Raw genomic sequence first — 22,178 nt, forward strand, 5'->3', positions numbered from 1 at the left:
CACTCCGCTCGCGCTCCTACCGCCCGCTGCGCGCCGCCTCCCCGCGAGCCCCATTGGCCCGCCTCGCCCCGGCTCCGTCAGTCTATTGGCTGCCGCCGTTTGAAAGCGAGGCAGGTCCCGCCCCCGGCCAGGCTCCTCCTGCTGATTGGCGGGCGGGTGTTTCGAACGTCACGAGCGAGCCGAGTTCTCATTGGTCAACAGTAGAGCGGTTGCTGTTGGGTGAAGGACCAGAAGCCGTCTTTTTCCAGCGGCTGGTACTTCCCCACATCCGGGTCATTTAATCACCTCTCTAAAGGGCGGGGAGAAGGGTGGGGCTTAACTCTGCTGCCGCCAATCAGAAGGCAGCACGGTGTTCCCATGGCAACAGCATGGGCGGGCCTCCGGGCGGAGGCTGCCTCCGTCCGCGGGGAAAAGAGGGGCTCCTGAGCCACGTGGGTGACCCCCAGAGTAACGCAACCAGCAGCTCCCCCAAGTGCCCCAGAGTAAACCAGCCCCCCCCTTTGCAAACCTGGCCTGGCCTGCCCCACAGCAGCCAGCCCCACAGCTAGGGTGACCAGATGTCCTGATTTTATAGGGACAGTCCTGATATTTGCGGCTTTTTCTTATATAAGGCGCCTATTACCCCCCACACTCTGTCCAGATCTTTCATACTTGCTATCTGGTCACCCTACCCACAGCACAGGCAGCCCCACAACCTCAGCAGCCGGCTGCCCTAGCCACTGGACAGCACTGCCTCCCCAAGGCAGCCAGCGGCAGCCCTGCAATGCAACGCCCTGCCAGCGCCTGATCTGCCCGATGCCCAGCTTTGCCCAAAACAAGCTTCAGCGGACTGGCACCCTCGGTGCTCTCCTACTGCGCCTCTGCAGCCTCCCCTGTTCCGAATGCACCTTAAAGCCTCATGATCCTCCTGTGAGGAAAGTGTGTTGTTATCGCCTCAGAGAGGCGAGGGAATATCTTTTATCCCACTAAGTTGGGCTCACCTTGTTCTCTCTAATATCCTGGGACCGACACGGCTACAATGACACTTGTATTGTTTTGCAAGCAGCATCAGTCTGCTCAGTGCGCTACGAGAATGGATGGATCTAGACCAGTGGTTCCCAAACTTTAACAACTTGTGAACCCCTTTCAATAAAATGTCAAGTCTTGCGAACCCCCTCCTAAAAATGAATATTTCCAGGGATTTTCTCCTTTACCTGAGTATAAATTATAAAAGCAGTGATCTTGGAAATATAAAATGTGTTTTTATGACATGCTTATTACACACTATTTATTATTAATTATTAATCATTACTGAATTTGTATTACATTATGAAAATGCCAACACTCCTCCAAGATCTCACTTTCGTAGCTTGTATCACTTTGTATAAGCCTGTTATAAGACAAGGCTCTTATGTTTCATCAAGGAGTATCAGATGTGAAACAGCAGGAAGGTATTTAAGAAGACAACTCCTACACAAAGAGTTCCTCCTACACAAGCATTCAGGTCTTGAGCAGTCCAGGCAAACAACGCTCGTTACAACAAAGCTTAAACTCGTTCTTCATAATAATTTTAAAAACAATACTAGCTGTCTATTTAATTTTAAAAACAGCAAAAAATATCCACCTCACTTTCCATTTCTTATAAGGAATCCTGAAGTTTAAATCTCCTCAGTGTGATAGAAATGCTTGCTTTGATCTTCTTAGCTCTTGGACATTCAGGGGCTTCGGGCTGCTGGCCCTGTGCTGCCTGGGGTCCCTAGGGACAGCTCTGTCTGCCATTAGGGAGTTTTTTCCCCGAGAACCCCCTGTAACATTTTGCGAACCCCAGTTTGGGAACCACTGATCTAGACTGTTCTCAGTGGTGGTAGATGACAGAACAAGGAGCAATGGTCTCAATTTGCAGTGGGGGAGGTTTAGGTTGCATATTAGGAAAACTTTTTCACTAGGAGGGTGGTGAAGCACTGGAATGGGTTACCTAGGGAGGTGATGGAATCTCCTTCCTTAGAGGTTTTTAAGGCCCACCTTGACAAAGCCCTGGCTGGGATGATTTAGTTGGGGATTGGTCCTGCTTTGAGCAGGTGGTTGGACTAGATGACCTCCTGAGGTCCCTTCCAACCCGGATATTCTATGATTCTACGAAAAGCAGATGGGCCCCCTGTTCCAAGGAGCTGAGAATCTAAAGAACCCCATCCTGCAAGCTTTTATGAACATTTAACTTTAACAGGAGTGACTCCATTGAAATCAGACTAGAATGGCAATATAGTTTGACCTTCTAGATTAGAAAATTTGATAGGCAATATAAATATAATATACCACATGAAGGTTAGATGAAGCAGTACAGAGCTTTTTTTCTCTTTATTTTACACTGCTTTCTTTGATATTACTAACCTTATTTCTTAGATGGGGAACTGAGACGTGGAGCAGAGAAGTTGCCTGCTCTAGCTCTCACATAGTGAGTCAGGTACAGCCTGGGAACAGGCTCCAGCCCCAACACTCAGTCTTCTGTTTGAACTACTACTTGCATGGAACTTGGAGGGAGGGTCACAGGTTGCAAGAGGGAAGAGTTTGGATGGGACACCAAGAATTCAGTGCCTGTCTACATGGCTGGAGATTTTGCTAAAGTCAGAGCATCTGTAAGTAGTTCTCTTAATCAAGAGCTGGTTTAGTTTTTGAAATATGAACTCATTACATGTCATTACCAAGCACACAATACATGAAACAAATCACTAGCTGACAATCCATTGTATTAGTAGGTGTAGGCACTAAAGCATACAGTTTATATTCTCTTGGACAATATTTTTAATAGCATAAAAATGGATTATTTTTATTCATGAGGCCTTTTACTAACACCTTGTTGGGTACCTAAGTACAATATATCTCCATGAGGCAGTCTGGCCTAATGAATATACCACAGGACTCAGGAGACCTAGGTTCAATTCCTGGCTCTTCCACTGGCCTGCTGGGTGACCTTGGACAAATCACTTCCCTCTCTATGCCTCAATTTTCCCATCTGTAAAATGGGGATGATGATACCAACCTCCTTTGTAAAGCACTTTGTTTGAAAAGCACTACATAAGAGCTAGGTGTTATCGTTATGTGATGGGTTTCTGGGTGCGAGGGGTCACATTGTGCATTATGTCCAGTCTACTCTGAAAGATTATGAGCACTGTACAGGTAATAGACAACAGATCTGTTTGTGTATTTCCTCCCGGGAATAAGCTATACTTGTGTAAGGCACCTTCAAACCAGCATAACTGCAATGTAACTCTTGCTAGAAAATAACATCCCCCCCACACACACACGTAATGAAACCAGTGAAAAACTTGTGCATGGACCAGGCCTTAAACCAAACTCAGCACGTCCACACTGCCATTTGTACCTATCTAAAGGAATCCATTTAAAAACCAACTTAAGTCCAAGGAAGGCAAATGGATAAGGCCCTACCAAATTCATGGTCCATTTTAGTCAATTTCATGGTCATAGGACTTTAAAAATCATAAATTTCATGATTTTAGTTATTAAATCTGAAATTTCACAGTGTTATAATTGTAGGGGTCCTGACCCAAAAGGGAGTTGTGAAGAGGCTGCAAGGTTATTGTAGGGTTATTGTAAGGTTATTGTAGAACTAGATAAGTTCATGGAGCATAGGTCCATCAATGGCTATTAGCCAGGATGGGCAGGGATGGTGTCCCTAGCCTCTGTTTGCCAGAAGCTGGGAATGGGCGACAGGGGTGGATCACTTGATGATGACCTGTTCTGTTCATTCCCTCTGGGGCACCTGGCATTGGCCACTGTCGGAAGACAGGATACTGGGCTAGATGGACTTTTGGTCTGACCCAGTATGGCCGTTCTTATGGGCTGCGGTACTGCTACCCTTACTTCTATGCTGCTGTTGGCAGCGGCACCGCCTTCAGAGCTGGGCAACTGGAGAGTGGTAGCTGCTGGCCGGGATCCCAGCTCTGAAAGCAGAGCCACCACCAGCAGCAGCGCAGAAGTAAGGGTGGCATGATATGATATTGCCACCCTTACTTCTGTGCTGCTGCTGGCGGGGTGCTGCCTTCAGAGCTGGGGCCCATCCAACAGCCGCTGCTCTCCAGCTGCCCAGCTCTGAAGGCAGTGCAAAAGCGAGTGTGGCAATACCCCAACCCCCCTAAAATAACCTTGCAACCTCCCCCGCAACTTCCTTTTGGGTCAGGACCCCGAATTTGAGAAACGCTGGTCTCCCCCGTGAAATCTGTATAGGGTAAAAGCACACAAAAGACCAGATTTCACAGTCCATGACACGTTTTTCATGGCCATGAATTTGGCAGGGGCCTACAAAGGAAAAGCACAAGATGGTGGAAGGGGGAACAGATGAGGGAGGGAAGAGCAAAGGAGGCAGAAGGCCAAATTCTTTGCTGGTGGAAAGAAGCCACAATGTAGCCAGAAGGGCTCCCGGCCCACACCGCTTCCTGCCAGGCCCCAGGCAGGAGGGGGCATTCCTGCCACACAACCCTCCCCCAGCGACTCTGCCCCCAAGGGTCACTGCTACCCGCAGGGCCGCTGTGGCTTGCAGCGCCATGGGGCAGGCCCAGGGCTACGGGGGTAGGGGGCAGGCCCAGGTCGGGCTGCAGGGGCAGGGAGGCAGGGGCAGTGTGGGGCAGGCCCAGAGCTGCGGGGGCAGTGTGGGGGCAGGCCCAAGGGTGCGGGGGCAGCGTGGGGCAGGCCCAAGGGTGCAGGGCAGGCCCAGGAGTGTGGGGGCAGGCCCAGGGGTGCGGGGCAGGGGGCAGCGGGCAGCGCGGGGCAGGCCCAGGTCGGGCTGCGGGGACGGGGGCAGCGTGCCGCAGGTGGGCAGGGAGGGAGGCTGGCGGCGAGCAGGCGCCGGGCGGGGAGAGGGACGGGGGCGGGGAACGGCGCAGGCGGAGCTGTGGACCGGGGGGCGGAGCGGGGGGCGGTCCCGCAGCCGGCTGGAGAAGGGCGGAAGGGGAAACAGGTGAGCGGAGGCTCGGGGCAGCTCGCGGGGGGCCGGGGAATGAGGCCGCACCGCCCGGGCCAGCGGGGGGACCGGGGTGGGAGCCGAGGCGGCCGCAGCGACGGAAGGAGCCGGCTCTGGGCCCGGCCTCTGCGTGAGCTGAATCGGCCGGTCTCAGCCTGCCGGAGGCCGCTGCACCTTTGGGCGCGGGGGAAGGAGGGGAGCTCCCGGGGGCGGATCCGGAGAGGCGTGGGAGGGGTTATGGGGCAGGCGCCAAGGGAGGGGTTGGGGGACAGGCGTGGGGTGGGGCAGGATCTGGGGGGATAGGAGCCGGGGGAGGGGTTGGGGCATGGAGTGTGGCGGGGGTGTGGGTAGGAGCTGGGGCAGACAGTGGGGAAGGAGTTGGGGCAGGAATAGGGTTGGAGGGAGGAGCAGAAGGAGGGTTTCTGTTTTTCCATGCCCCAGGCTGGCTGAGGTGGGAGAACTTGGGCAGCAGCTTTGGGGGCGCCTTTTAGGAGAGCACAGGCTGGGGGATTGGGGACCCCACCTTCCTCCCCAAAGCTGCTTGGGGGGGGGGCGTTTGTGGTTCTGATCAAACTTCTGGCACAACTCAGGGGGTGTGTGGCTGAGTTTTGGAGCTGGGCCCCCAGCACATCGAAACCTGAGGGCATATTTGCCCAGGCAAAGGCTGTGTCTCTCCCAGCTTTGGCGGCCAGTCCCGCACCCCAGGAGCTCAGAGGAAGGTGCTTCCACAGAGGGGTGTTCATGGGTATCCTTCCTTCCTTCCTAGTAACTGGGGATGTTTGCTTAAAATGCAGACTGCGGGCTACCCTGGTCTTTAACAAGAAGGGGCTGACAAAGGAGGTGACCACCCCAGTGGCCTGGGGCTGTGTGCACAGGGACCAGTTGCCTGTCTCTGGGTTACAGGCCAGGGTGGCTGTGTCACCTTCGGCCTCCCTGCCAGAGTAGGAAAGAGCTGCTCTGTGTTTAAAGACACTTTCCCTCACCTGCAGGTCTAGTGGCTTTGGTCAGGATGGAGATTTCCAGGCTGGACAAAGCCATGGATAGAATAAACTGGGGAGAACAATCCTGCATTGGCCGGGGAGACTAGAATAGACTAGATTAGTTTCTCTTCTGTGACTGTATTGTTATGTTCGAGTTGCTTCCCTCTAAGGGGAGGTCTATGCTTAGGATGGCGTGTAGAGTACAGACACTGCATGCCCAGCTAGCATGGGTATGAATAGCAGTGTAGTCAGGGAGGCATGGCTTAGGCAAGCAGACAAGTGTAGACAAGGCCTTAGTGCAGGGGTGGGCAAACTTTTTGGCCCGAGGGCCACATCTGGATATGGAAATTGTATGGCGGGCCATACATGCTCATGAAATTGGGGGCTGGGGTGCGGCAGGGGGTGAGGGTGCGGGCTCCGGGATGGGGCCGAGGGGTTTGGAAGGCGGGAGGGGGATCAGGGCTCGGGCAGGGGTGCGTGAAGGGGGTCGGGTGCAGGCTCCGGGTGGCGCGTACCTCAAGCAGCTCCCAGAAACAGCAGCATGTTCCCTCTCTGGCTCCTAGGCAGAGGCGTGGCCAGGCAGGTCTGCGCATTGCCCTGTCTGCAGGCGCTGCCCACATAGCTCCCATTGGCTGCGGTTCCCAGCCAATGGGAGCTGTGGAGGCGGTGCTTGGGGCAGCATACGTAGGCCCCTGGCTGCTCTTACGGGTAGGAGCCGGAGCGGGGGACGTGCCACTGCTTCCAGGAGCCATGCAAAGCAGGGCAAGCCCCAGACCCCGCTCCCCGGCAGGAGCTTGAGGACCAGATTAAAACGTCTGGAGGGCTGGATGCAGCCCCCCGGCCGTAGTTTGCCCACCCCTGCCCTAGTGGCCCAAACTGACCATTGCCCTATCATTTTTGATGCTGTAATCCTATTGCCTCTGCCGTGATGAAGGCTGATCTATAGAAGTGTAATTCTTAGAATGCAGACACCACTCCAGTAAGATTATTGCACAAATAAATAACAATGTTTCATTAGTAGAACCACAGCTGTGTGCTTAGTGCAGATAAATAGGGAGACGCTGTCCCTGACCCCAGGAGCTTATGACCTAAAGCAGACGCTAGCAGGGAAAAAATGCAATTCAGATGCCAGCTATTAAATCCTGCCCTGACTTACACCCTGTGTGGTAATTGGCTTCGTGGCGGGTTTGTCCCGGTTGTACAAGGTGTGAGGTAGGGAGAGCAGTACTATTTTCAGGGCCCCTACTCGGCAGTCTCAGGACCCGATCCAGAGAGTAGCTGAGCATTTGTAACTCCCATTGTCTTCAGTGGGAATGATGGGTGCACAGCGCTTGGGTTTAGGCCATAGGCTTGCATGACCCATTTGCAATCCCTTCCTGGCGCTGGCCCTAGAAGGGGGAACTTGTACCTGAATCAGTCTAGGTGTAGCTTTCTCACCCCAGCTGCCATAGGGGAGCCTTAAACTATGAGTCACTGAGTATGGAGATCCAAGCAATTGTTCATATTGTTTGTATTTAAGGACCAGCCCTGGTTATATGCAGGATTTGAATGCAGGATTCCAGGGGTGAAAGGCTCTTCCACTGACCCCTGTGCAACTTTGACCACCTGCCCAGTCTGAGCTGATTTGAGCTGCCAGAATCCGTCGGTTGTAGCCATCACTTATACCTTATTGACTACCAGTCTAGCCAGCTAATTGACTATACTTGCCATTCAACACTGAGACTGAGAGAACAAATAACCAAGCTCAACCAGATTCATTGTCTAAAGACAAAGCAGTACAGTATAGGAAAGAAAGAGTTAATACCACACCAGTCCTTCCCAGGAAGCAAATTCTCACAGCATGTTCAGTTCGCCTTATACAGATGGTGTGCTTCCCAAAGCCCCCTTAAACTAGCCATCTTTGATAGCATGGCTGTTTACACGTCACAGCGCTCTTCACGTCACTTCACGTTTAATTAGCCAGCTTCATCTTTGGTGCCTCCCTGTACTTCCCCATCTTTGGTTTTGAATATTAAGTTCCAAACATAAAGGGGCATGAAGATACGCCCTAGTGCAAAGCATTCACATTTCTTACATTATTTCCTTGCACCACGTTGCTTCTTTGGTTCATAACACTTGTACATCTAGCTTTTGGCAGTTCTTGTATTTGTCGAAGCCCAGTGCCACCCTATATTTGTCCTGGGGCATTGGGAGATATATGCCTTAGCATGTGTGAGCAAGAATAGGCATAGTACAATTTAGCATGATTACCCAACACATACATATTAGATTAATACCATGCATATAATACCTATTAATATGGGGGGCGGGGGGGGAGAGTGTGCGTATATATGACCATAATGCCTGGAGAGGCCTCACCGAGAGTGCTTCATCAGGGCAAACTGCAAAGAATGGGGCAGGCATTCCCCAAAAGTGGTGGTCCTTCCTATAATTAGATTTACCCAGACAGTAACAAAACAGCTTCTATATTACCTTACTGGTTACCAAGAAGCCCAAAAATACAGTTCCCCTTAAGCAATTCCGCCCTGAACTCCCACCCAGACAGCCAAGTCAAATGTAGTAAGGATTACTTAAAATCTTTTTCACCATATATAAAGTTCTACCAATCCCAAGAGATCGGACACATTACCCAGCAGGTCAGTGAATATTTCAGATCTTATCCAAATACATGCTTACAACCAATTCTTATTAACTAAACTTAGATTTATTAAAAAAGAAAAGAAAGAGTTATTGTGGTTAAAGATCATTATACATACACATATGAGTAACGTTCTTAGGTCAGTTTCATAGTAGAGATGGTGAGCTGCCTTTGTAGAAAGTTCTTCCAGAATTAATTCCATAGTCTAGTCCAATAGGCAGTCCGTGTATAGAATTGGTTCAGATCCTTCCATAAGACTTTGCAGGGACAGTCCAGGGTACCTGAAGACCTCAATCTTGCAGCTTGAACTTCCCCTGACAAAGTCTAAGCAGATGTGAGACGACAGGATCCTAGAGTTCTTTTATAGATCTCTGGCAAGTTACAATAGCCTCTTGACAGCAGATAATACAGCGGACCTTCCTTGGATGAAGAATAGGTAATATACATTGTTGCTTTGAAGTCATTTCCTATTTCCTATGTATACACAGGTAATTAGTTTCATTGATTAGCATAAAGCAATTGACCATTCAAAGTTTCACAGGTAGTTTGCTACAAACTTCAAAGAGAAATAAAGACAATGATATTACACCACGTTTCATCTAATTGCTAATATTCCCTTTTGATCTCTGTATCAATAGAGTATAGTAACAAAATATTGCAGACAGGAATTGATGTTTAGCTTCCACGTGCTAATTAGATCACGCTGTTAAACTCCTAACAGTTTAACTCTGACAAAGACAATTCGTATTTACTTCTAATTCTCTGACAATATCAGTTTGCATTTCAAAGGATTCAGTCCACTTACATGGCTTTGATAATTATCTACCAAAAATGGCCCTGTTTACCATTTCAGTACTTCTCTAATATGTTCTTAAAGGTTGATCTGGGTCACTTTAGCCAGCTGGTTGCTTAACCCTTTCTGGCTCAGTGTCACAGTACAACCTATATGTATTGGCTAACAACCTATTACAGTTGTATGCATTTTACCCGCTGAAGTGCTCTTGGAGCTGAATGTTGCAGTAGTCGAAGGGACATTCTTCAAATAGTTGCTTCTTGCTTTCAGGTCCAGCAACATGTTTGAGGTGCCATTGCCTCTGGATCGAGATGGGATCCTCTTCCGGCTCCGCTTTACCACCCTGGCTGTTGGGACTGTGTGTTGCCCGCTGTTTGGATTCCTTTTCTGCGTGATCTGGTCTCTGCTGTTCCACTTCCAGGAAACGACAGCTACTCACTGCGGTGTATGTGCCTGCAGCTTGGTAGAGAACTTAAAGGGACCCACTAGACCCTGAGGGCAAACTCTGTTACAGACGTGATTTCTCAAAGAACGGCAGAGTTGTCTAGTGAGTAGAGTAGGAGACCTGGGCATCGGGAGTTCTGTGTTTTATTCCTGGCTTCCCCGGAACTCAATAGGTGCTGTGTGAACTTAAGCAAGTTACTCTCCTTCTCTGTGCCTCAATTTCCTGATCTGGGAGCTAGGGATAGAACTTGCCCTTGTTAAGCACTCCGACATCTTAGAGAGCTGTAAATGTGACCTATTCTAATACAAAATCCCAATGCCTCTTCAACAAGCTCTCCTTTTTCTCCTAGGTCCCCAATTACCTCCCCTCCATCAGCGCCGCGATTGGCGGCGAGACCCCTCAGCGCTACGTGTGGCGTCTCTGCATTGGCCTCCACTCCGCGCCCCGCTTCCTGGTGGCCATCGCGTACTGGAACCATTACCACAGCTGTCACTGCACGCACCCTCGCTACCCACGGCTCTGCCGCATCAACTTCACCCTCAATGTGCTCGAAAACGTCGCCCTCCTTTTGCTGACGTACGTGTCTTCCTCGGAAAACTATGGTAGGTTTCTACAGTCTGCTGTGCTGATTCTCTGGGTTGTAACAACTGGGGTTCTGCACAGTCATGAGTCACTTAATTACAGGGGTGTTGGGTTTTTTTAGTGCTTATTTTTGGGATCATCGGTTCAGGAGAAAAATCAATGCAAATACACACATTCCATTAAAATCCATGGTCCCTGTATTAATAAAAGTACCTGGGATTTGTATGTAGCAAGCGTTAACTAATTGATCCTCATGGTAGGGACGCGACATGGCCAAGATCACAGAAGAAGTCAGTGTTAGAGCTGGAATTGGAATTTAGGACTTCTTCGCTCAAAGTCAGGCACTCAGACAGTGTGTCCCTCTCTGCTGCTTTGCCCCATTGCAATAAGAAACACTACAGTTCGGGTTGAGTCTGGCTTCCATTCGAACTCCTCCTTTAGTTGCTTATAATTTTATCTCCGATAATTTCCTGTGTTTCGTCTCAAGGAAGGTCCTCTCATGGATTGGTAACTGGTTAAAAGGCAGGAAACAAAGGGTAGGAATAAATGGTCAGTTTTCAGAATGGAGAGAGGTAAATAGTGGTGTCCCCCTGGGATCTGTACTGGGCCTAGTCCTGTTCAACATAGTCATAAATGATCCGGAAAAAGGGGTAAACAGTGAGGTGGCAAAATTTGCAGATGATACAAAACTACTCAAGATAGTTTAGTCCCAGGCAGACTGCGGCGAGCTTCAGAAGGATCTCTCAAAACTGGGTGACTGGGCAACAGAATGGCAGATGACATTCAATGCAAAGTAATGCACATGGGAAATCATAATCCCAACTATACAAATAAACGGATGGGATCTAAATTAGCTGTTACCACTCAAGAAAGAGATCTTGGAGTCATTGTGGATAGTTCTCTGAAAACATCCACTCAGTGTGCGGCGGCAGTCAAAAAAGCAAACAGAATGTTGGCAATCATTAAGAAAGGGATAGATAGTAAGACAGAAAATATCATATTGCCTCTGTATAAATCCATTGTACCCCCACATCTTGAATACTGCGTACAGATGTGGTCGCCCCATCTCAAAAAAGATATATTGGAATTGGAAAAGGTTTAGAAAAGGGCAACAAAAATTATTAGACGTATGGAACAGCATCTGTATGAGGAGAGATTAATAAAACTTGCATTTTTCAGCTTGGAAAAAAGACGAGTAAAGGGGGATATGACTGAAGTCTATAAAATCATGACTGGGGTAGAGAAATTAAATAAGGAAGTGTTATTTACTCCTTCTCATAGCACAAGAACTAGGGGTCACCAAATGAAATTAATAGGTAGCAGGTTTAAAACAAACAAAAGGAAGTATTTTTTCACACAATGCACAGTCAATCTGTAGAACTCTTTGCCAGAGGATGTTGTGAAGGCCAAGACTAACAGAATTCAAAAAAGAACTAGATAAGTTCATGGAGGATAGGTCCATCAATGGCTATTAGCCAGGATGGGCAGGGATGGTGTCCCTAGCCTCTGTTTGCCAGAAGCTGGGAATGGGCGATAGGGGATGGATCACTTGATGATGACCTGTTCTGTTCATTCCCTCTGGGGCACCTGGCATTGGCCACTGTCGGAAGACAGGATACTGGGCTAGATGGACCCTTGGTCTGACCCAGTATGGCCGTTCTTATGGATGGTGAAGTTCTCGATTTTTAGTTAAAGCAAACTGTGTGGCCATTTTGTGTGTGTGTGGGGGGGGGGGGTATCTGTGCATGGTGGGCTAGGAGATGCGCTTCTCCCATCTGTTTGCAACTGGGTAAAAATGTTTGCGGTTGGGTAACTCGGTTTGGTTAGCGTGGGTTAATTTTCAGGTGTAGAGACAGACTAGTGCTGTTCTAGTCTGAATGACAACCCTGTAAGAATGGCACGATGGGCCTTTGTGTGTCTAGCATTTGTTTGTGTCCGTTTTTCTAGCTGCCAGCCTGGGATCGGAGAGACAAGCTGAGTTCTTTCTGACTTGCATGTTCGCTCCAGGCATAAAGATTCTGCAAGTCAAATTCAGGCCTCGGTTACACTTGTGATAACCCGGCGGGCCCAGTTCATCCCTGGTGACTTCAGTGGAGTTCCGCCAGTGAAAACGGCCCATTGCTTCCAACTGGGTCAAACAGGTGTAGGTGGCCGGCGTTTGGAAGCTAGTTGTGGTGGTGAGTGACCCAGACTGGAATGGGACGTACTGTGGCATAGCTGCCTGCGCATGGCAGTGGAAGCAGGAGGACGGAAAGCGGGTTTCACTGAGTGCATGTGGGAAGAAGGTGCCGTTTCTGTTCAGGCAACTTTCCGATGATGCAGCGACCCTCAGCAAGCTGGGCTCTCAGGCACAGCAGCAGGGCCAGGGAGGCAGAGAGCAGCTGGCTTGCTGGGAGTCAGATCCGGGTGGAGCTGTCTCTGGTGCTTTGACTTGGTGGGGATGAGGTCCCAGCCTCAGTTTGCTGGGGACTGGTGATGTTGCCAGGAAGGATCAGTGGCCAGTTGGCACTTGGCCGTAGACATCCCGTGTAGTGGGGAGGAAAACAGGGATGATTACACGTCAGGGAGGCAACCCGCACCCCACTGAACTCAATGGGTCATTTCATATTGATTTCCAGTGGGGCCAGGATTTCCCAGCAGGTACAAGTGGTAGAACAGGGCAACCTGTGCCCTGGCTTGGCATCGAGTGGGTGTGTGAAAAGGCAGCGTCTTGCTACGCCATCCCATCAGGGTGCAGGAAAAACAGCTCAGGAGGGTGGGAGATGTAGTACCTTTTAAGCACTCAGTGTCTCTCAGCTTGTCGCTTGTCTTTCTACACATGCCCTCTGCCAGTATGCCAGGAACTCTGGTTCTGCTCACCCACTCGTTGCCAGGTTGGTGCTAGTTACAGGGCCTTGTCCCTTGCTGCGCTAGCCTGGCACCCCTGTTCACCCCCTCACTGAGTCAGGCCCAGACGCGTCCATTCTAGTCACTTGGCATTTTTAATGCCAGCTGTCATGGTTCACCTGTATTTCCCCCTTCGTGATCCAGCACGGGCATCCCCTCTCAGGCTTCCAGCTCCCCAGCCATCACCCCTCTGGGGTGGAGACCTGCGTCTCTCTCCCTCCTGACCAGGGCATTTCCAGCTCCCTGCCTACGCTGTGAATTCCCCAGCGAGGCAGACCGCTTGCTAATAAGCTCTCCAGAGATCACCCCAGCTCCAGCAAGGGCTCTGGCAGGTGGTCCGTCCTTCAAAGCATCAAGATGGTTTTCTGTGCTCACAAGTTCTTTACAGCTGTTTGCTCCGAACAAGCACCCCCCGGAATCTGAGTCACTTCTGCATACCCTTTGGGTCTTTGATGTGTCCTCATGGAACAGGCGCAGCTTCAGAAGGCTGCATTCCAGCGGAACCAGAGGGAATTCGTTTGCAAACACCTCCCCCTAGAGAGTTCCTGGGAAACCCATGTAACTTTCAAACTTCACATCATTTTCAATTAGTCCTTTGAAGCTCATAACACTTCTCAGGGTTTACATTAGTCAGGTCTCCTCCCGAGAGATGTTACACACAATCTCCCAATAAGACATAAACATTTCCCCATTTTTAATATGATGAACTCCTAAGATATTTAAACTTAATTTGCTACGATTTGTCCAGGATATTGCAGGAAATCACCGTCTGTCGCATCAATGTATTTGTTTGCAGTGTTGTAGCCAGGTTAGTCCCAGGATACAAAAAGGACAAAGTAGTTGTGGTAATAGCTTTTACTGTACCAACTTCACACAATGCACAGTCTACCTGTGAACTCTTTGCCAGAGGATGCTGTGAAGGCCAAGACTATAACAGGGTTCAAAAAAGAATTAGATCTGTTCATGGAGGAAAGGTCCATTGATGGCTGTTATCCAAGATGGACAGGGATGGTGTCCCTAACCGCTGTTTGCCAGACTCTGGGAATAGGTGACAGGGGATGGATCACTTGATGATTCCCTGTTCTGTTCATTCCCTCTGGGGCACCTGGCTTTGGCCACTGTCAGAAGACAGGATACTGGGCTAGATGGACCCAGTGTGGCCTTTCTAATGTCCTGTTGGTGGAAGATACAAGCTTTTGAGCTACACAAAGCTCTTTTCCAGGTCTGGGGAAGGAAATCGGAGCATGTGAGCTAAATATGAGTTGGGATACATTGTTCAGCATAAGGGGTAATGAGTTGGCATTTGCAAACCAACTGCTGAAATATTGCAATGAGCCTATTTATGTCATCCCTAGGTCCTAAGTCTGAATCTAGCCCCAGGTGGCAGTGACTGAAAGTCATTACCTCCTGATGGCTGTTAGGCGGCCTATCTGAAATGGGTTGGATGGATCTCGGTGCAGTGCATTGTGGGAAAGGACCCAGGTAACAAACCACCTCCAAAAGGAGGCGTTACTTGGCCCTCTTGCTGGAAGCCTCTGCAGAGGGCCAAGGCCTGAGTGGGCCCTGGAAACTGAATGCCCCTCGCAACCCTACAGGTGCCCTGCCCAGGCCAAGTGTGTTGTGCATTACGTGGATGATGAAGAGGAAGCTCGCACTGCTGCAGCTCTTGGTCACTGGATACAGGGCTTGTCATGCTAGCCCTGTTCGCTGTGCGGCTCTTCCAAGGACGGGAAGGAAGCTATTTAGATTTAGACCTTCCAAGCTGGCGAGTTCCTGAAATGGGGAGCAGGGGATTTGCCAAGTTTGGGGAAACGTGGTTGAGAAAGAAGGTATAAAGGAGTGAGAATGGGTCTGAATGTTCCCTTCCCTGATCTTCACTAATGTGCGGTTATCCTGGGGCAAGCAGGAGCAGAACTGACTAGCCACTCTGACGTCAACTGTGCTGTTCCCTAGAACACCCTCCTCGACTTCCCAATCCAGTGTCTGGTCCTCAAGGCACTGGGACTGGCAAATGCCCCAAAGAGTTTAGTCAATCTGTGGAACTCCTTGCCTGAGGAGGTTGTGAAGTCTAGGACTACAACAGGGTTTAAAAGAGAACTGGATAAATTCATGGTGGTTAAGTCCATTAATGGCTATTAGCCAGGATGGGTAAGGAATGGTGTCCCTAGCCTCTGTTTGTCAGAGGGTGGAGATGGATGGCAGGAGAGGGATCACTTGATCATTACCTGTTAGGTTCACTCCCTCTGGGGCACCTGGCATTGGCCACTGTCGGTAGACAGGATACTGGGCTGGATGGACCTTTGGTCTGACTCAGTACGGCCATTCTTATGTTCTAGGCGGCAGGGTTTCTAACCTTTGAATCATTCTTGAGGCTTTTTTCTGACTTCTCTTTCATTGATAACATCCTTCTGGAATGGCGTTCACCAGCATAACCCCTTGCAGAATGGCATTAAATTGGAGTAACACCACAGTGAATCAGGCAGGTGCTGTGAGGCTCCGGATGGGACTGGTCCCCAGATCGGTGTCTGTTTGTCAACATCCACTGGGCACTGTCGGAAGACATGATACTGGGCTAGATGGACCTTTGGTCTGACCCACTATGGCCGTTCTTATGTTCTTATGAGTTCAATGACTCATAGATGGGTTCTGGTGCCCCAAAGTGCATTGATGCATTTGCTTCCTTGAGGCTTCCATGCGGCTGAACGTGCCACCAGTAACCTTCCGAACAGACTCGCCCACCACATTAAAAGATTCCCTCGAGGGCCCAGTCTGTCTCCATCCGCTACAGAACCCCAGGCCAGACATTCCCCCCCAAATCTTACGTCTTCTGTGGCTTGCCCACCAGCTTTGGCCCAGAGTGCATTGTGAGTATTGGACTGGAAGTCCTGGGAGCATATTGGCATGTGTGAGCAAGGTTCGGGTACAGACTGAAGTTCATACCAGTTCTCCCAGCCCCATTATTATGGGCTGACGACCATAGCATTGACCAACTCCCTTGTTTCTACTGAAAGGGAAACAAGCTTCATTTGACAGTCTCTGGCAAGGGATCGCCAAGGTTATTTTTCACGATGAAGTTGCTGTTTATCACCACTCCCTGCCAGGCTTCTTTTACCCTGAAATAAGACACCCATGTTCATTTTGTTATTGTAGGGTTGCTTGTAAGTGCAAGGCTGCGGATGCTGCTTGGTGGATGAGTTTGTGGGGAAAGGGTTGGGATTTTTTTTTTTAATTTGAACCATTTATTTTTAAATGACACACCCAGATTCTCACGGGCTTTGCTAATGGGGGTGAGAATGCCTTTAGTTCCTCTGCCCGAATTGGCAACGTTCCTCTAAAGAGGTCAAAGGTTACGTCTCTGTCCTGACTCGGAATCTATGTGCAGTCAGTGACCAAGAGAGTCTCGCTATTATTAACCAGAATAATAACGGCTCAGTGGTTTGAGCATTGGCCTGCTAAACCCAGGGTTGTGAGTTCAATCCCTGAGGGGGCCACTTAGGGATCTGGGGCAAAATCAGTACTTGGTCCTGCTAGTGAAGGCAGGGGGCTGGACTCGATGACCTCTCAGGGTCCCTTCCAGTTCTGTGAGATAGGTATATCTCCATATATATTATATTGTCTGTCTGGTGGTTAGATCAAGGGGCTGGGAGCCTGGAGTCCAGGCTTCTCTTCCTAGTTCTGCCACTGACTCACTGTGGAAGTGACCTAACGAGACTGTGCCTCAGTTTCCCCATATGTAGAATGGAGATAAGGACACTGACCTGTTTTCCAGGCTTGCGTGTCTGTAAAGCATGTCAGGCTAAATGCAAAGCTGCACGGCAGTCATCCAGTAATGACCCTTCGGCCTCGTCTGGCACCTTCCAGTTCAGGCTGCGAATGTGCTTTATGCCCGGGTACGGCCTCCCATTCCCCCTGCCAGGAGGGGAGTGACATTGTCCCTGCTGTATAGATGGGGACAGTGACACCGCCAAGCAGTCTCCTTCTCAAACCTCCCTGCCCCGCCTCCTTTGCATAGGAATGGGGGCCACTCAGCTGTGCTGTCACAGACGCCTGTGCTCAGATTAGGCCCCACCCCCGTGTAGCCACTGACGAGATTCTAAGCCCGGGGGGGTGCTCTCCTTCCTCCTCTGTGCACACTGCGAGCACTCCCCAAAAAGGCAATGGAGTGACGTCGCATGGCTGGCCCCTGGTTCCCTGGCTTGTTAGTGGCAGCACCATGAATAGAGCCCCGGAGCTTTGGGTCCCGGGTCACTACTAGGCGGTATTGACCCAGCTCCTCCAAGCCTCCCGGCAGGGGCCTTATAATGCACGCTGCCTTCTCCTTGCCGTGGCCTCCCCAGCATTCCTCGGGCAGCTCCCTTTGGCTTATTTCCATGCTCAGCATTAACGGGAAACCTGTTGTCTTGTCAATGCAGCAATCCACGAAAATTCCTTCATCCTCTTTATCACCTCGGCCCTGGGTCACATGCTCCTGACTTGCATTCTGTGGCGGATGACTAAGAAGCACACAGTAAGTCCCGAGGTACAGTAACCTTCCCTTCTCTACTGTCACTGCTCTTCTCTTGGGTGGGCTGGGGGCACGCAGCTGGGGGTGGAGGGCTTTGTGTCTGTATCTCGTGAGCATGAAAGTGCCACAACGGGGCAGGATGTCGGCACGACTTTAGGGGGTGAAACAGACCGAGGGGAAAGGTGATGACTGAAAAACATGTGACGGGCCAGTTAACCAAAACGAATTGAGCATTTATCTGCACACAGGCAGGTCTGAAGGCTTTGATTTCCTACTTGCTTCTCCTAAAACATGTGCCGGAGTTAGAGTTGGAACCAAAACCAGTAACGTAGAATCATAGAATATCAGGGTTGGAAGGGACCTCAGGAGGTCATCTAGTCCAACCCCCTGCTCAAAGCAGGACCAATCCCCAAGTAGCTGGTTAAGGCCTCTTTTGTGACACTGCTTTCCCTAACCCAGTACACTTGGTTGGTGGAGCGCCTGCGTTGGAATCTGGACTCTGGTTTCTTGGTTGCCTTGCGGGCTGGGAGCTCGTGTTTCGTGGAAGAGTGAAACATCTGGTCTTGCAAGCAAACTGGAAAGGAATTCATTATTAATACACACCAGCAGAGGGCAGTATTAGCCACACTGGTTTTACATTATAATACTTAGCACAGCTGTAAGCCTTTCCTCCAAGATCTCCGAGCTATTTACTGTCCCTCTGTAATCCTCTCAGCACCCTGCAAAGTGGGGTTAGTCCCAGTTTCCTAGGCTGGTAAACTAGGCACAGATTGGTAAAGTGACTCCTCTGTCATATAGCAACTCAGAAATCGAACACGGGAGTCCTGACTCTCAGTCCACTGCTCCAAGCACCGGACAGGCTCCTGCTTCCGCTGGAGAGAGTAGGGCTGCTGGTTTCCAGCACGCTGATAGTTTAACATGCGTTGGGTTGTTTGAGTACTAGCCTGCGGGCTCCAGCTTTTAGGCTCTTTATTTTTTAGGCTAAGCCTTTGTACGTTCCCAGGTATTTCTGGATCTCAGTGCTCCCTAACTCCCCAGCTCCTGCTGTCATCTTCCTGTTTCCCTTCTCCCTCTGGTGCCCACTGGAAAGATGCCCCTTGTGACAGTGCTGCCCGTGGGAGCCAGCTGAGGTCACTCAATCAGGGTGAACTGCAAACAGAACGGGGCAGACAAACCCCAAACACTGGTGGATATTCCAATCCTTAGATTCACCAAGACAGCACAAAACAGCTTCTCTAGTACCTCACTGGTTACTCAGAAATCCAAACAATGCAGTTCCCTTAAAGTACCCAGCCTCAGGCCTCTGCCCAGACACACCTGTCAGATGTGATGATGATTACTGAAAATCTTATCTCATCATATAAAAGAAAAGGTTCTTCCAACCCCAAAGGATCAGCCACACACCCAGGTCCAATTATAACTTAGATCTTACCCAAAATACACGCTTATAGCCAATTCTTGTTAACTAAACTAAAATTTATTAAAAAAGAAGAGAGCGAGTGTTGGTTAAAAGATCAATATACATACAGACTTGAATTCAATTCGTGAGGTTCAGATACATAGCAGAGATGAGTTTGTAGTTGCCAAAAGTCCTTTTAGAAATAGTCCATAGGTTATAGTCCAATGTCCATATTCAGGGTGACTCCAGTCAGTGACTGGGGATCTCAGTCCTTGTGGCTTAAGGTTTCCCCCTCTTGAAACCCAAAGCAGATCTGAGATAAAACAGGATGGTGTCTGTAGAAGGGTTCGGCCGGGTTCGTCCCTCTCCGGGGCGCCGGGGAACCAGACCGCCTCGCTACATCCGTCGGATTATTTCGGGGAACTACCCTGGCCGCGGGGTTTCACGCCGCGGCAATGGTAGAGACCAACAAACAGCTCTATTCCGCAGACCCAGGCCCTAGTTTAGGGCGGGGCAGTCGAGAGTCTCTGGCTCAGGTCCTTATGCAGGGGCTGAGCAAACCGTTTTAACGCAGGCCCTAGCCCTGGGTCAGGGTGGGGCAGTAGAGAGTCTATGGCTCAGGCCCTTATGCAGGGGCTGAGCAAACAAATTAGTTCAGGAGGCGTAGGCCCTGGCTTCGAAGGGCCTGAGGAGAGGGGGAGACGGCCACCCACACATTGGGTGGCAGGGGGGACGCAGGCCCACCCACTCCACTGCATCCCAGCCCGGGACCCTAACAGCGACAGATGGCCTGCTGCTGTGTCAGTGGGGATCCTGGCCGCAACACATTGACATGGGCTCTGGGTGTGCCGCAGCCAGACTAGGGTCGGCTGCCCCCGGGCTACTTCCTACCTCCCCCTCTAGAGGTACCTGCGTCTGGTCGGTGTCCTCCACGGAATCAAGCACCATGGGCTCCTCTGGGTACCCGGCGAGCGGTAGGCTTGGCAGCTCCTCTGGGTAGCTTGCCACAGGCAGGCTTAACAGCTTCTCCGGGGCCTGGTCGGCATCAGGCCTCGGCTGGCCTGGCCAGGCCTCGGGTCGATCGCAGACTGCAGGAGTCTCCCCACCGGGAGCTAGGCCTGGCTTCTCCGGCGGCCGGGGCTCTAGTGAGCTCTGGGGTTGGGCTTTTGTACTTCCTGTCCTGCGCCCTGACCTCTGGGGGGCGGGCGCAAGCTCCACTGGCTCCGCCCACTTTGGCATCCAGTGGGGTTCGTCCCTCTCTGGGGCGCCGGGGAACCAGACCGCCTCGCTACAGTGTCCCAGGGTTTTTATACATTTTCCAGCAGCCTCTTGGCTGAGAGAATAAGCTTAATCTTTTGTCTGTCAAACACCCTGGCAATTAGCATAGTGTAATTTGTCCATTAAACAGTTCATATGCAGTTTATCATGACCTTCAAAGAGACATATAGACAATAATACTATTTCACTCAAGTGTCTTCCTAAATGTTAACATTCCTTTTTTGATCTTTGAATCAAAGCTATAGCAATAGACAAGACTTGTTTGCTGACATCAGAAGCCCTGAGCAAACATCTCCCCATCTACCTCTAACAATGCAGACTTGCATTTCAAAGCTCTATTCATTTACATATCTTCCTAACCAGTCTTTAAAGTTCGACCATGGGTCAGGTCAGTCTGAGAGTTAATTAACTCTTTCTGGCCCCATGTCACCGTTCAATGAGATATTATATTACACTCATAACGTCACACCCCATCCCAGAAATCCTGCTCACAGATTGCCCTGTCATTGGCAGCCTCAGCTGCGGGGCAGGGAGACCCAGAGATATGCCCAGGAATTCAACCCCTCCCTCCGGGTCCCGGCTCAGGCATGCTGACCACGGGAGAAGCTTGCTCTACAACTGCAAAGTAGAAGCCTTCGGGCTCCAGGGCTGTCAGTCTGACTCCTTTCACCCAGCCGTGAAACTGACAAAGGTCAGGCCATGTCCACACTACAAAATTATGTCGACTTAACGTACGTCAGCACACAGCCACCTCGGTTACTAAATCGCTTGTGTGTCTGCGTGCTTGGCGCCTTGTGTCAACGGTGCACATCCTCACCAGTCGCGCTTGTATCGGTTGTACTGTCAGTGTGAGGCATTGTGGGACAGCTCCTGAAAGCCAGTAACAGTCGCTGTAAGCAACGCGACGTCTACACTGACACTGCGTCGACCTAATGACATCCACCATGACTCTGTGCTGCTTGGGGAGGTGGGGTTATTAAGTTGGCATAGAGAGGCGCTTACATCAGCAGGAGAGATTAATATGACTGGGACTTTTCAGCTTGGAAAAAGACGGCTAAGGGGGGATAGGATAGAGGTCTATAAAATCATGACTGGTGCGGAGAAAGTGAATAAGAAAGTGTTATTTACCCCTTCACGTGACACAAGAACTAGGGGTCACCCAATGAAGTTAATAGGCAGCAAGTTTAAAACAAACAAAGGGAAGTATTTCTTCACACAACGCAGTCACCCTGTGGAACTCCTTGCCAGAGGATGTTGTGAAGGCCAAGATTATAACAGGGTTCAAAAAAGAACTAGATAAGTTCATGGAGCATAGGTCCATCAATGGCTATTAGCCAAGATGGGCAGGGATGGTGTCCCTAGTCTCTGTTTGCCAGAAGCTGGGAATGGGCAAGAGGGGATGGAACGCTCGATAATTGCCTGTTCTGTTCATTCCCTCTGGGGCACTTGGCATTGGCCACTGTCAAAAGACAAGATACTGGGCTAGATGGACTTTTGGTCTGACCTAGTATGGCCATTCTTAAGTGAAGACACTTCCACAGTTAGGTCAATGCAAGGCAGCTTATGTCAACCTAACCGCATAGTGTAGACCAGGCCTTAGAAACCAGCATCTGCCTGAGATGGAAAATGGTGCCTTGACTCCATGGAGAGTTGACAAGTCACATGGTCTTCAGGTGGCCACTTGTCACATGGTACACAGGCCCCCGTAAGGACATTGGG

At 50.3% G+C, this 22,178-nt stretch overlaps 1 protein-coding gene across 1 annotated transcript in view; it reads left to right on the top strand.

The window, feature by feature from the left end:
* Positions 1 to 4,910: 4,910 nt before the first annotated feature.
* Positions 4,911 to 22,178, top strand: part of PGAP2 (post-GPI attachment to proteins 2) — a 33,592-nt gene continuing 16,324 nt past the window's right edge. Inside the window, exons 1-4 of the mRNA XM_065417492.1 lie at positions 4,911 to 4,951; positions 9,636 to 9,810; positions 10,160 to 10,412; positions 17,691 to 17,797. Coding sequence (XP_065273564.1) covers positions 9,646 to 9,810; positions 10,160 to 10,412; positions 17,691 to 17,797 — 525 coding nt within the window. The 5' untranslated portion in view covers positions 4,911 to 4,951; positions 9,636 to 9,645. The remainder of the gene's footprint in view (positions 4,952 to 9,635; positions 9,811 to 10,159; positions 10,413 to 17,690; positions 17,798 to 22,178) is intronic.

This window comes from Emys orbicularis, chromosome 1 (genome assembly GCF_028017835.1).
Source record: "Emys orbicularis isolate rEmyOrb1 chromosome 1, rEmyOrb1.hap1, whole genome shotgun sequence".
Taxonomy (NCBI): Eukaryota; Metazoa; Chordata; order Testudines; family Emydidae; genus Emys; species Emys orbicularis.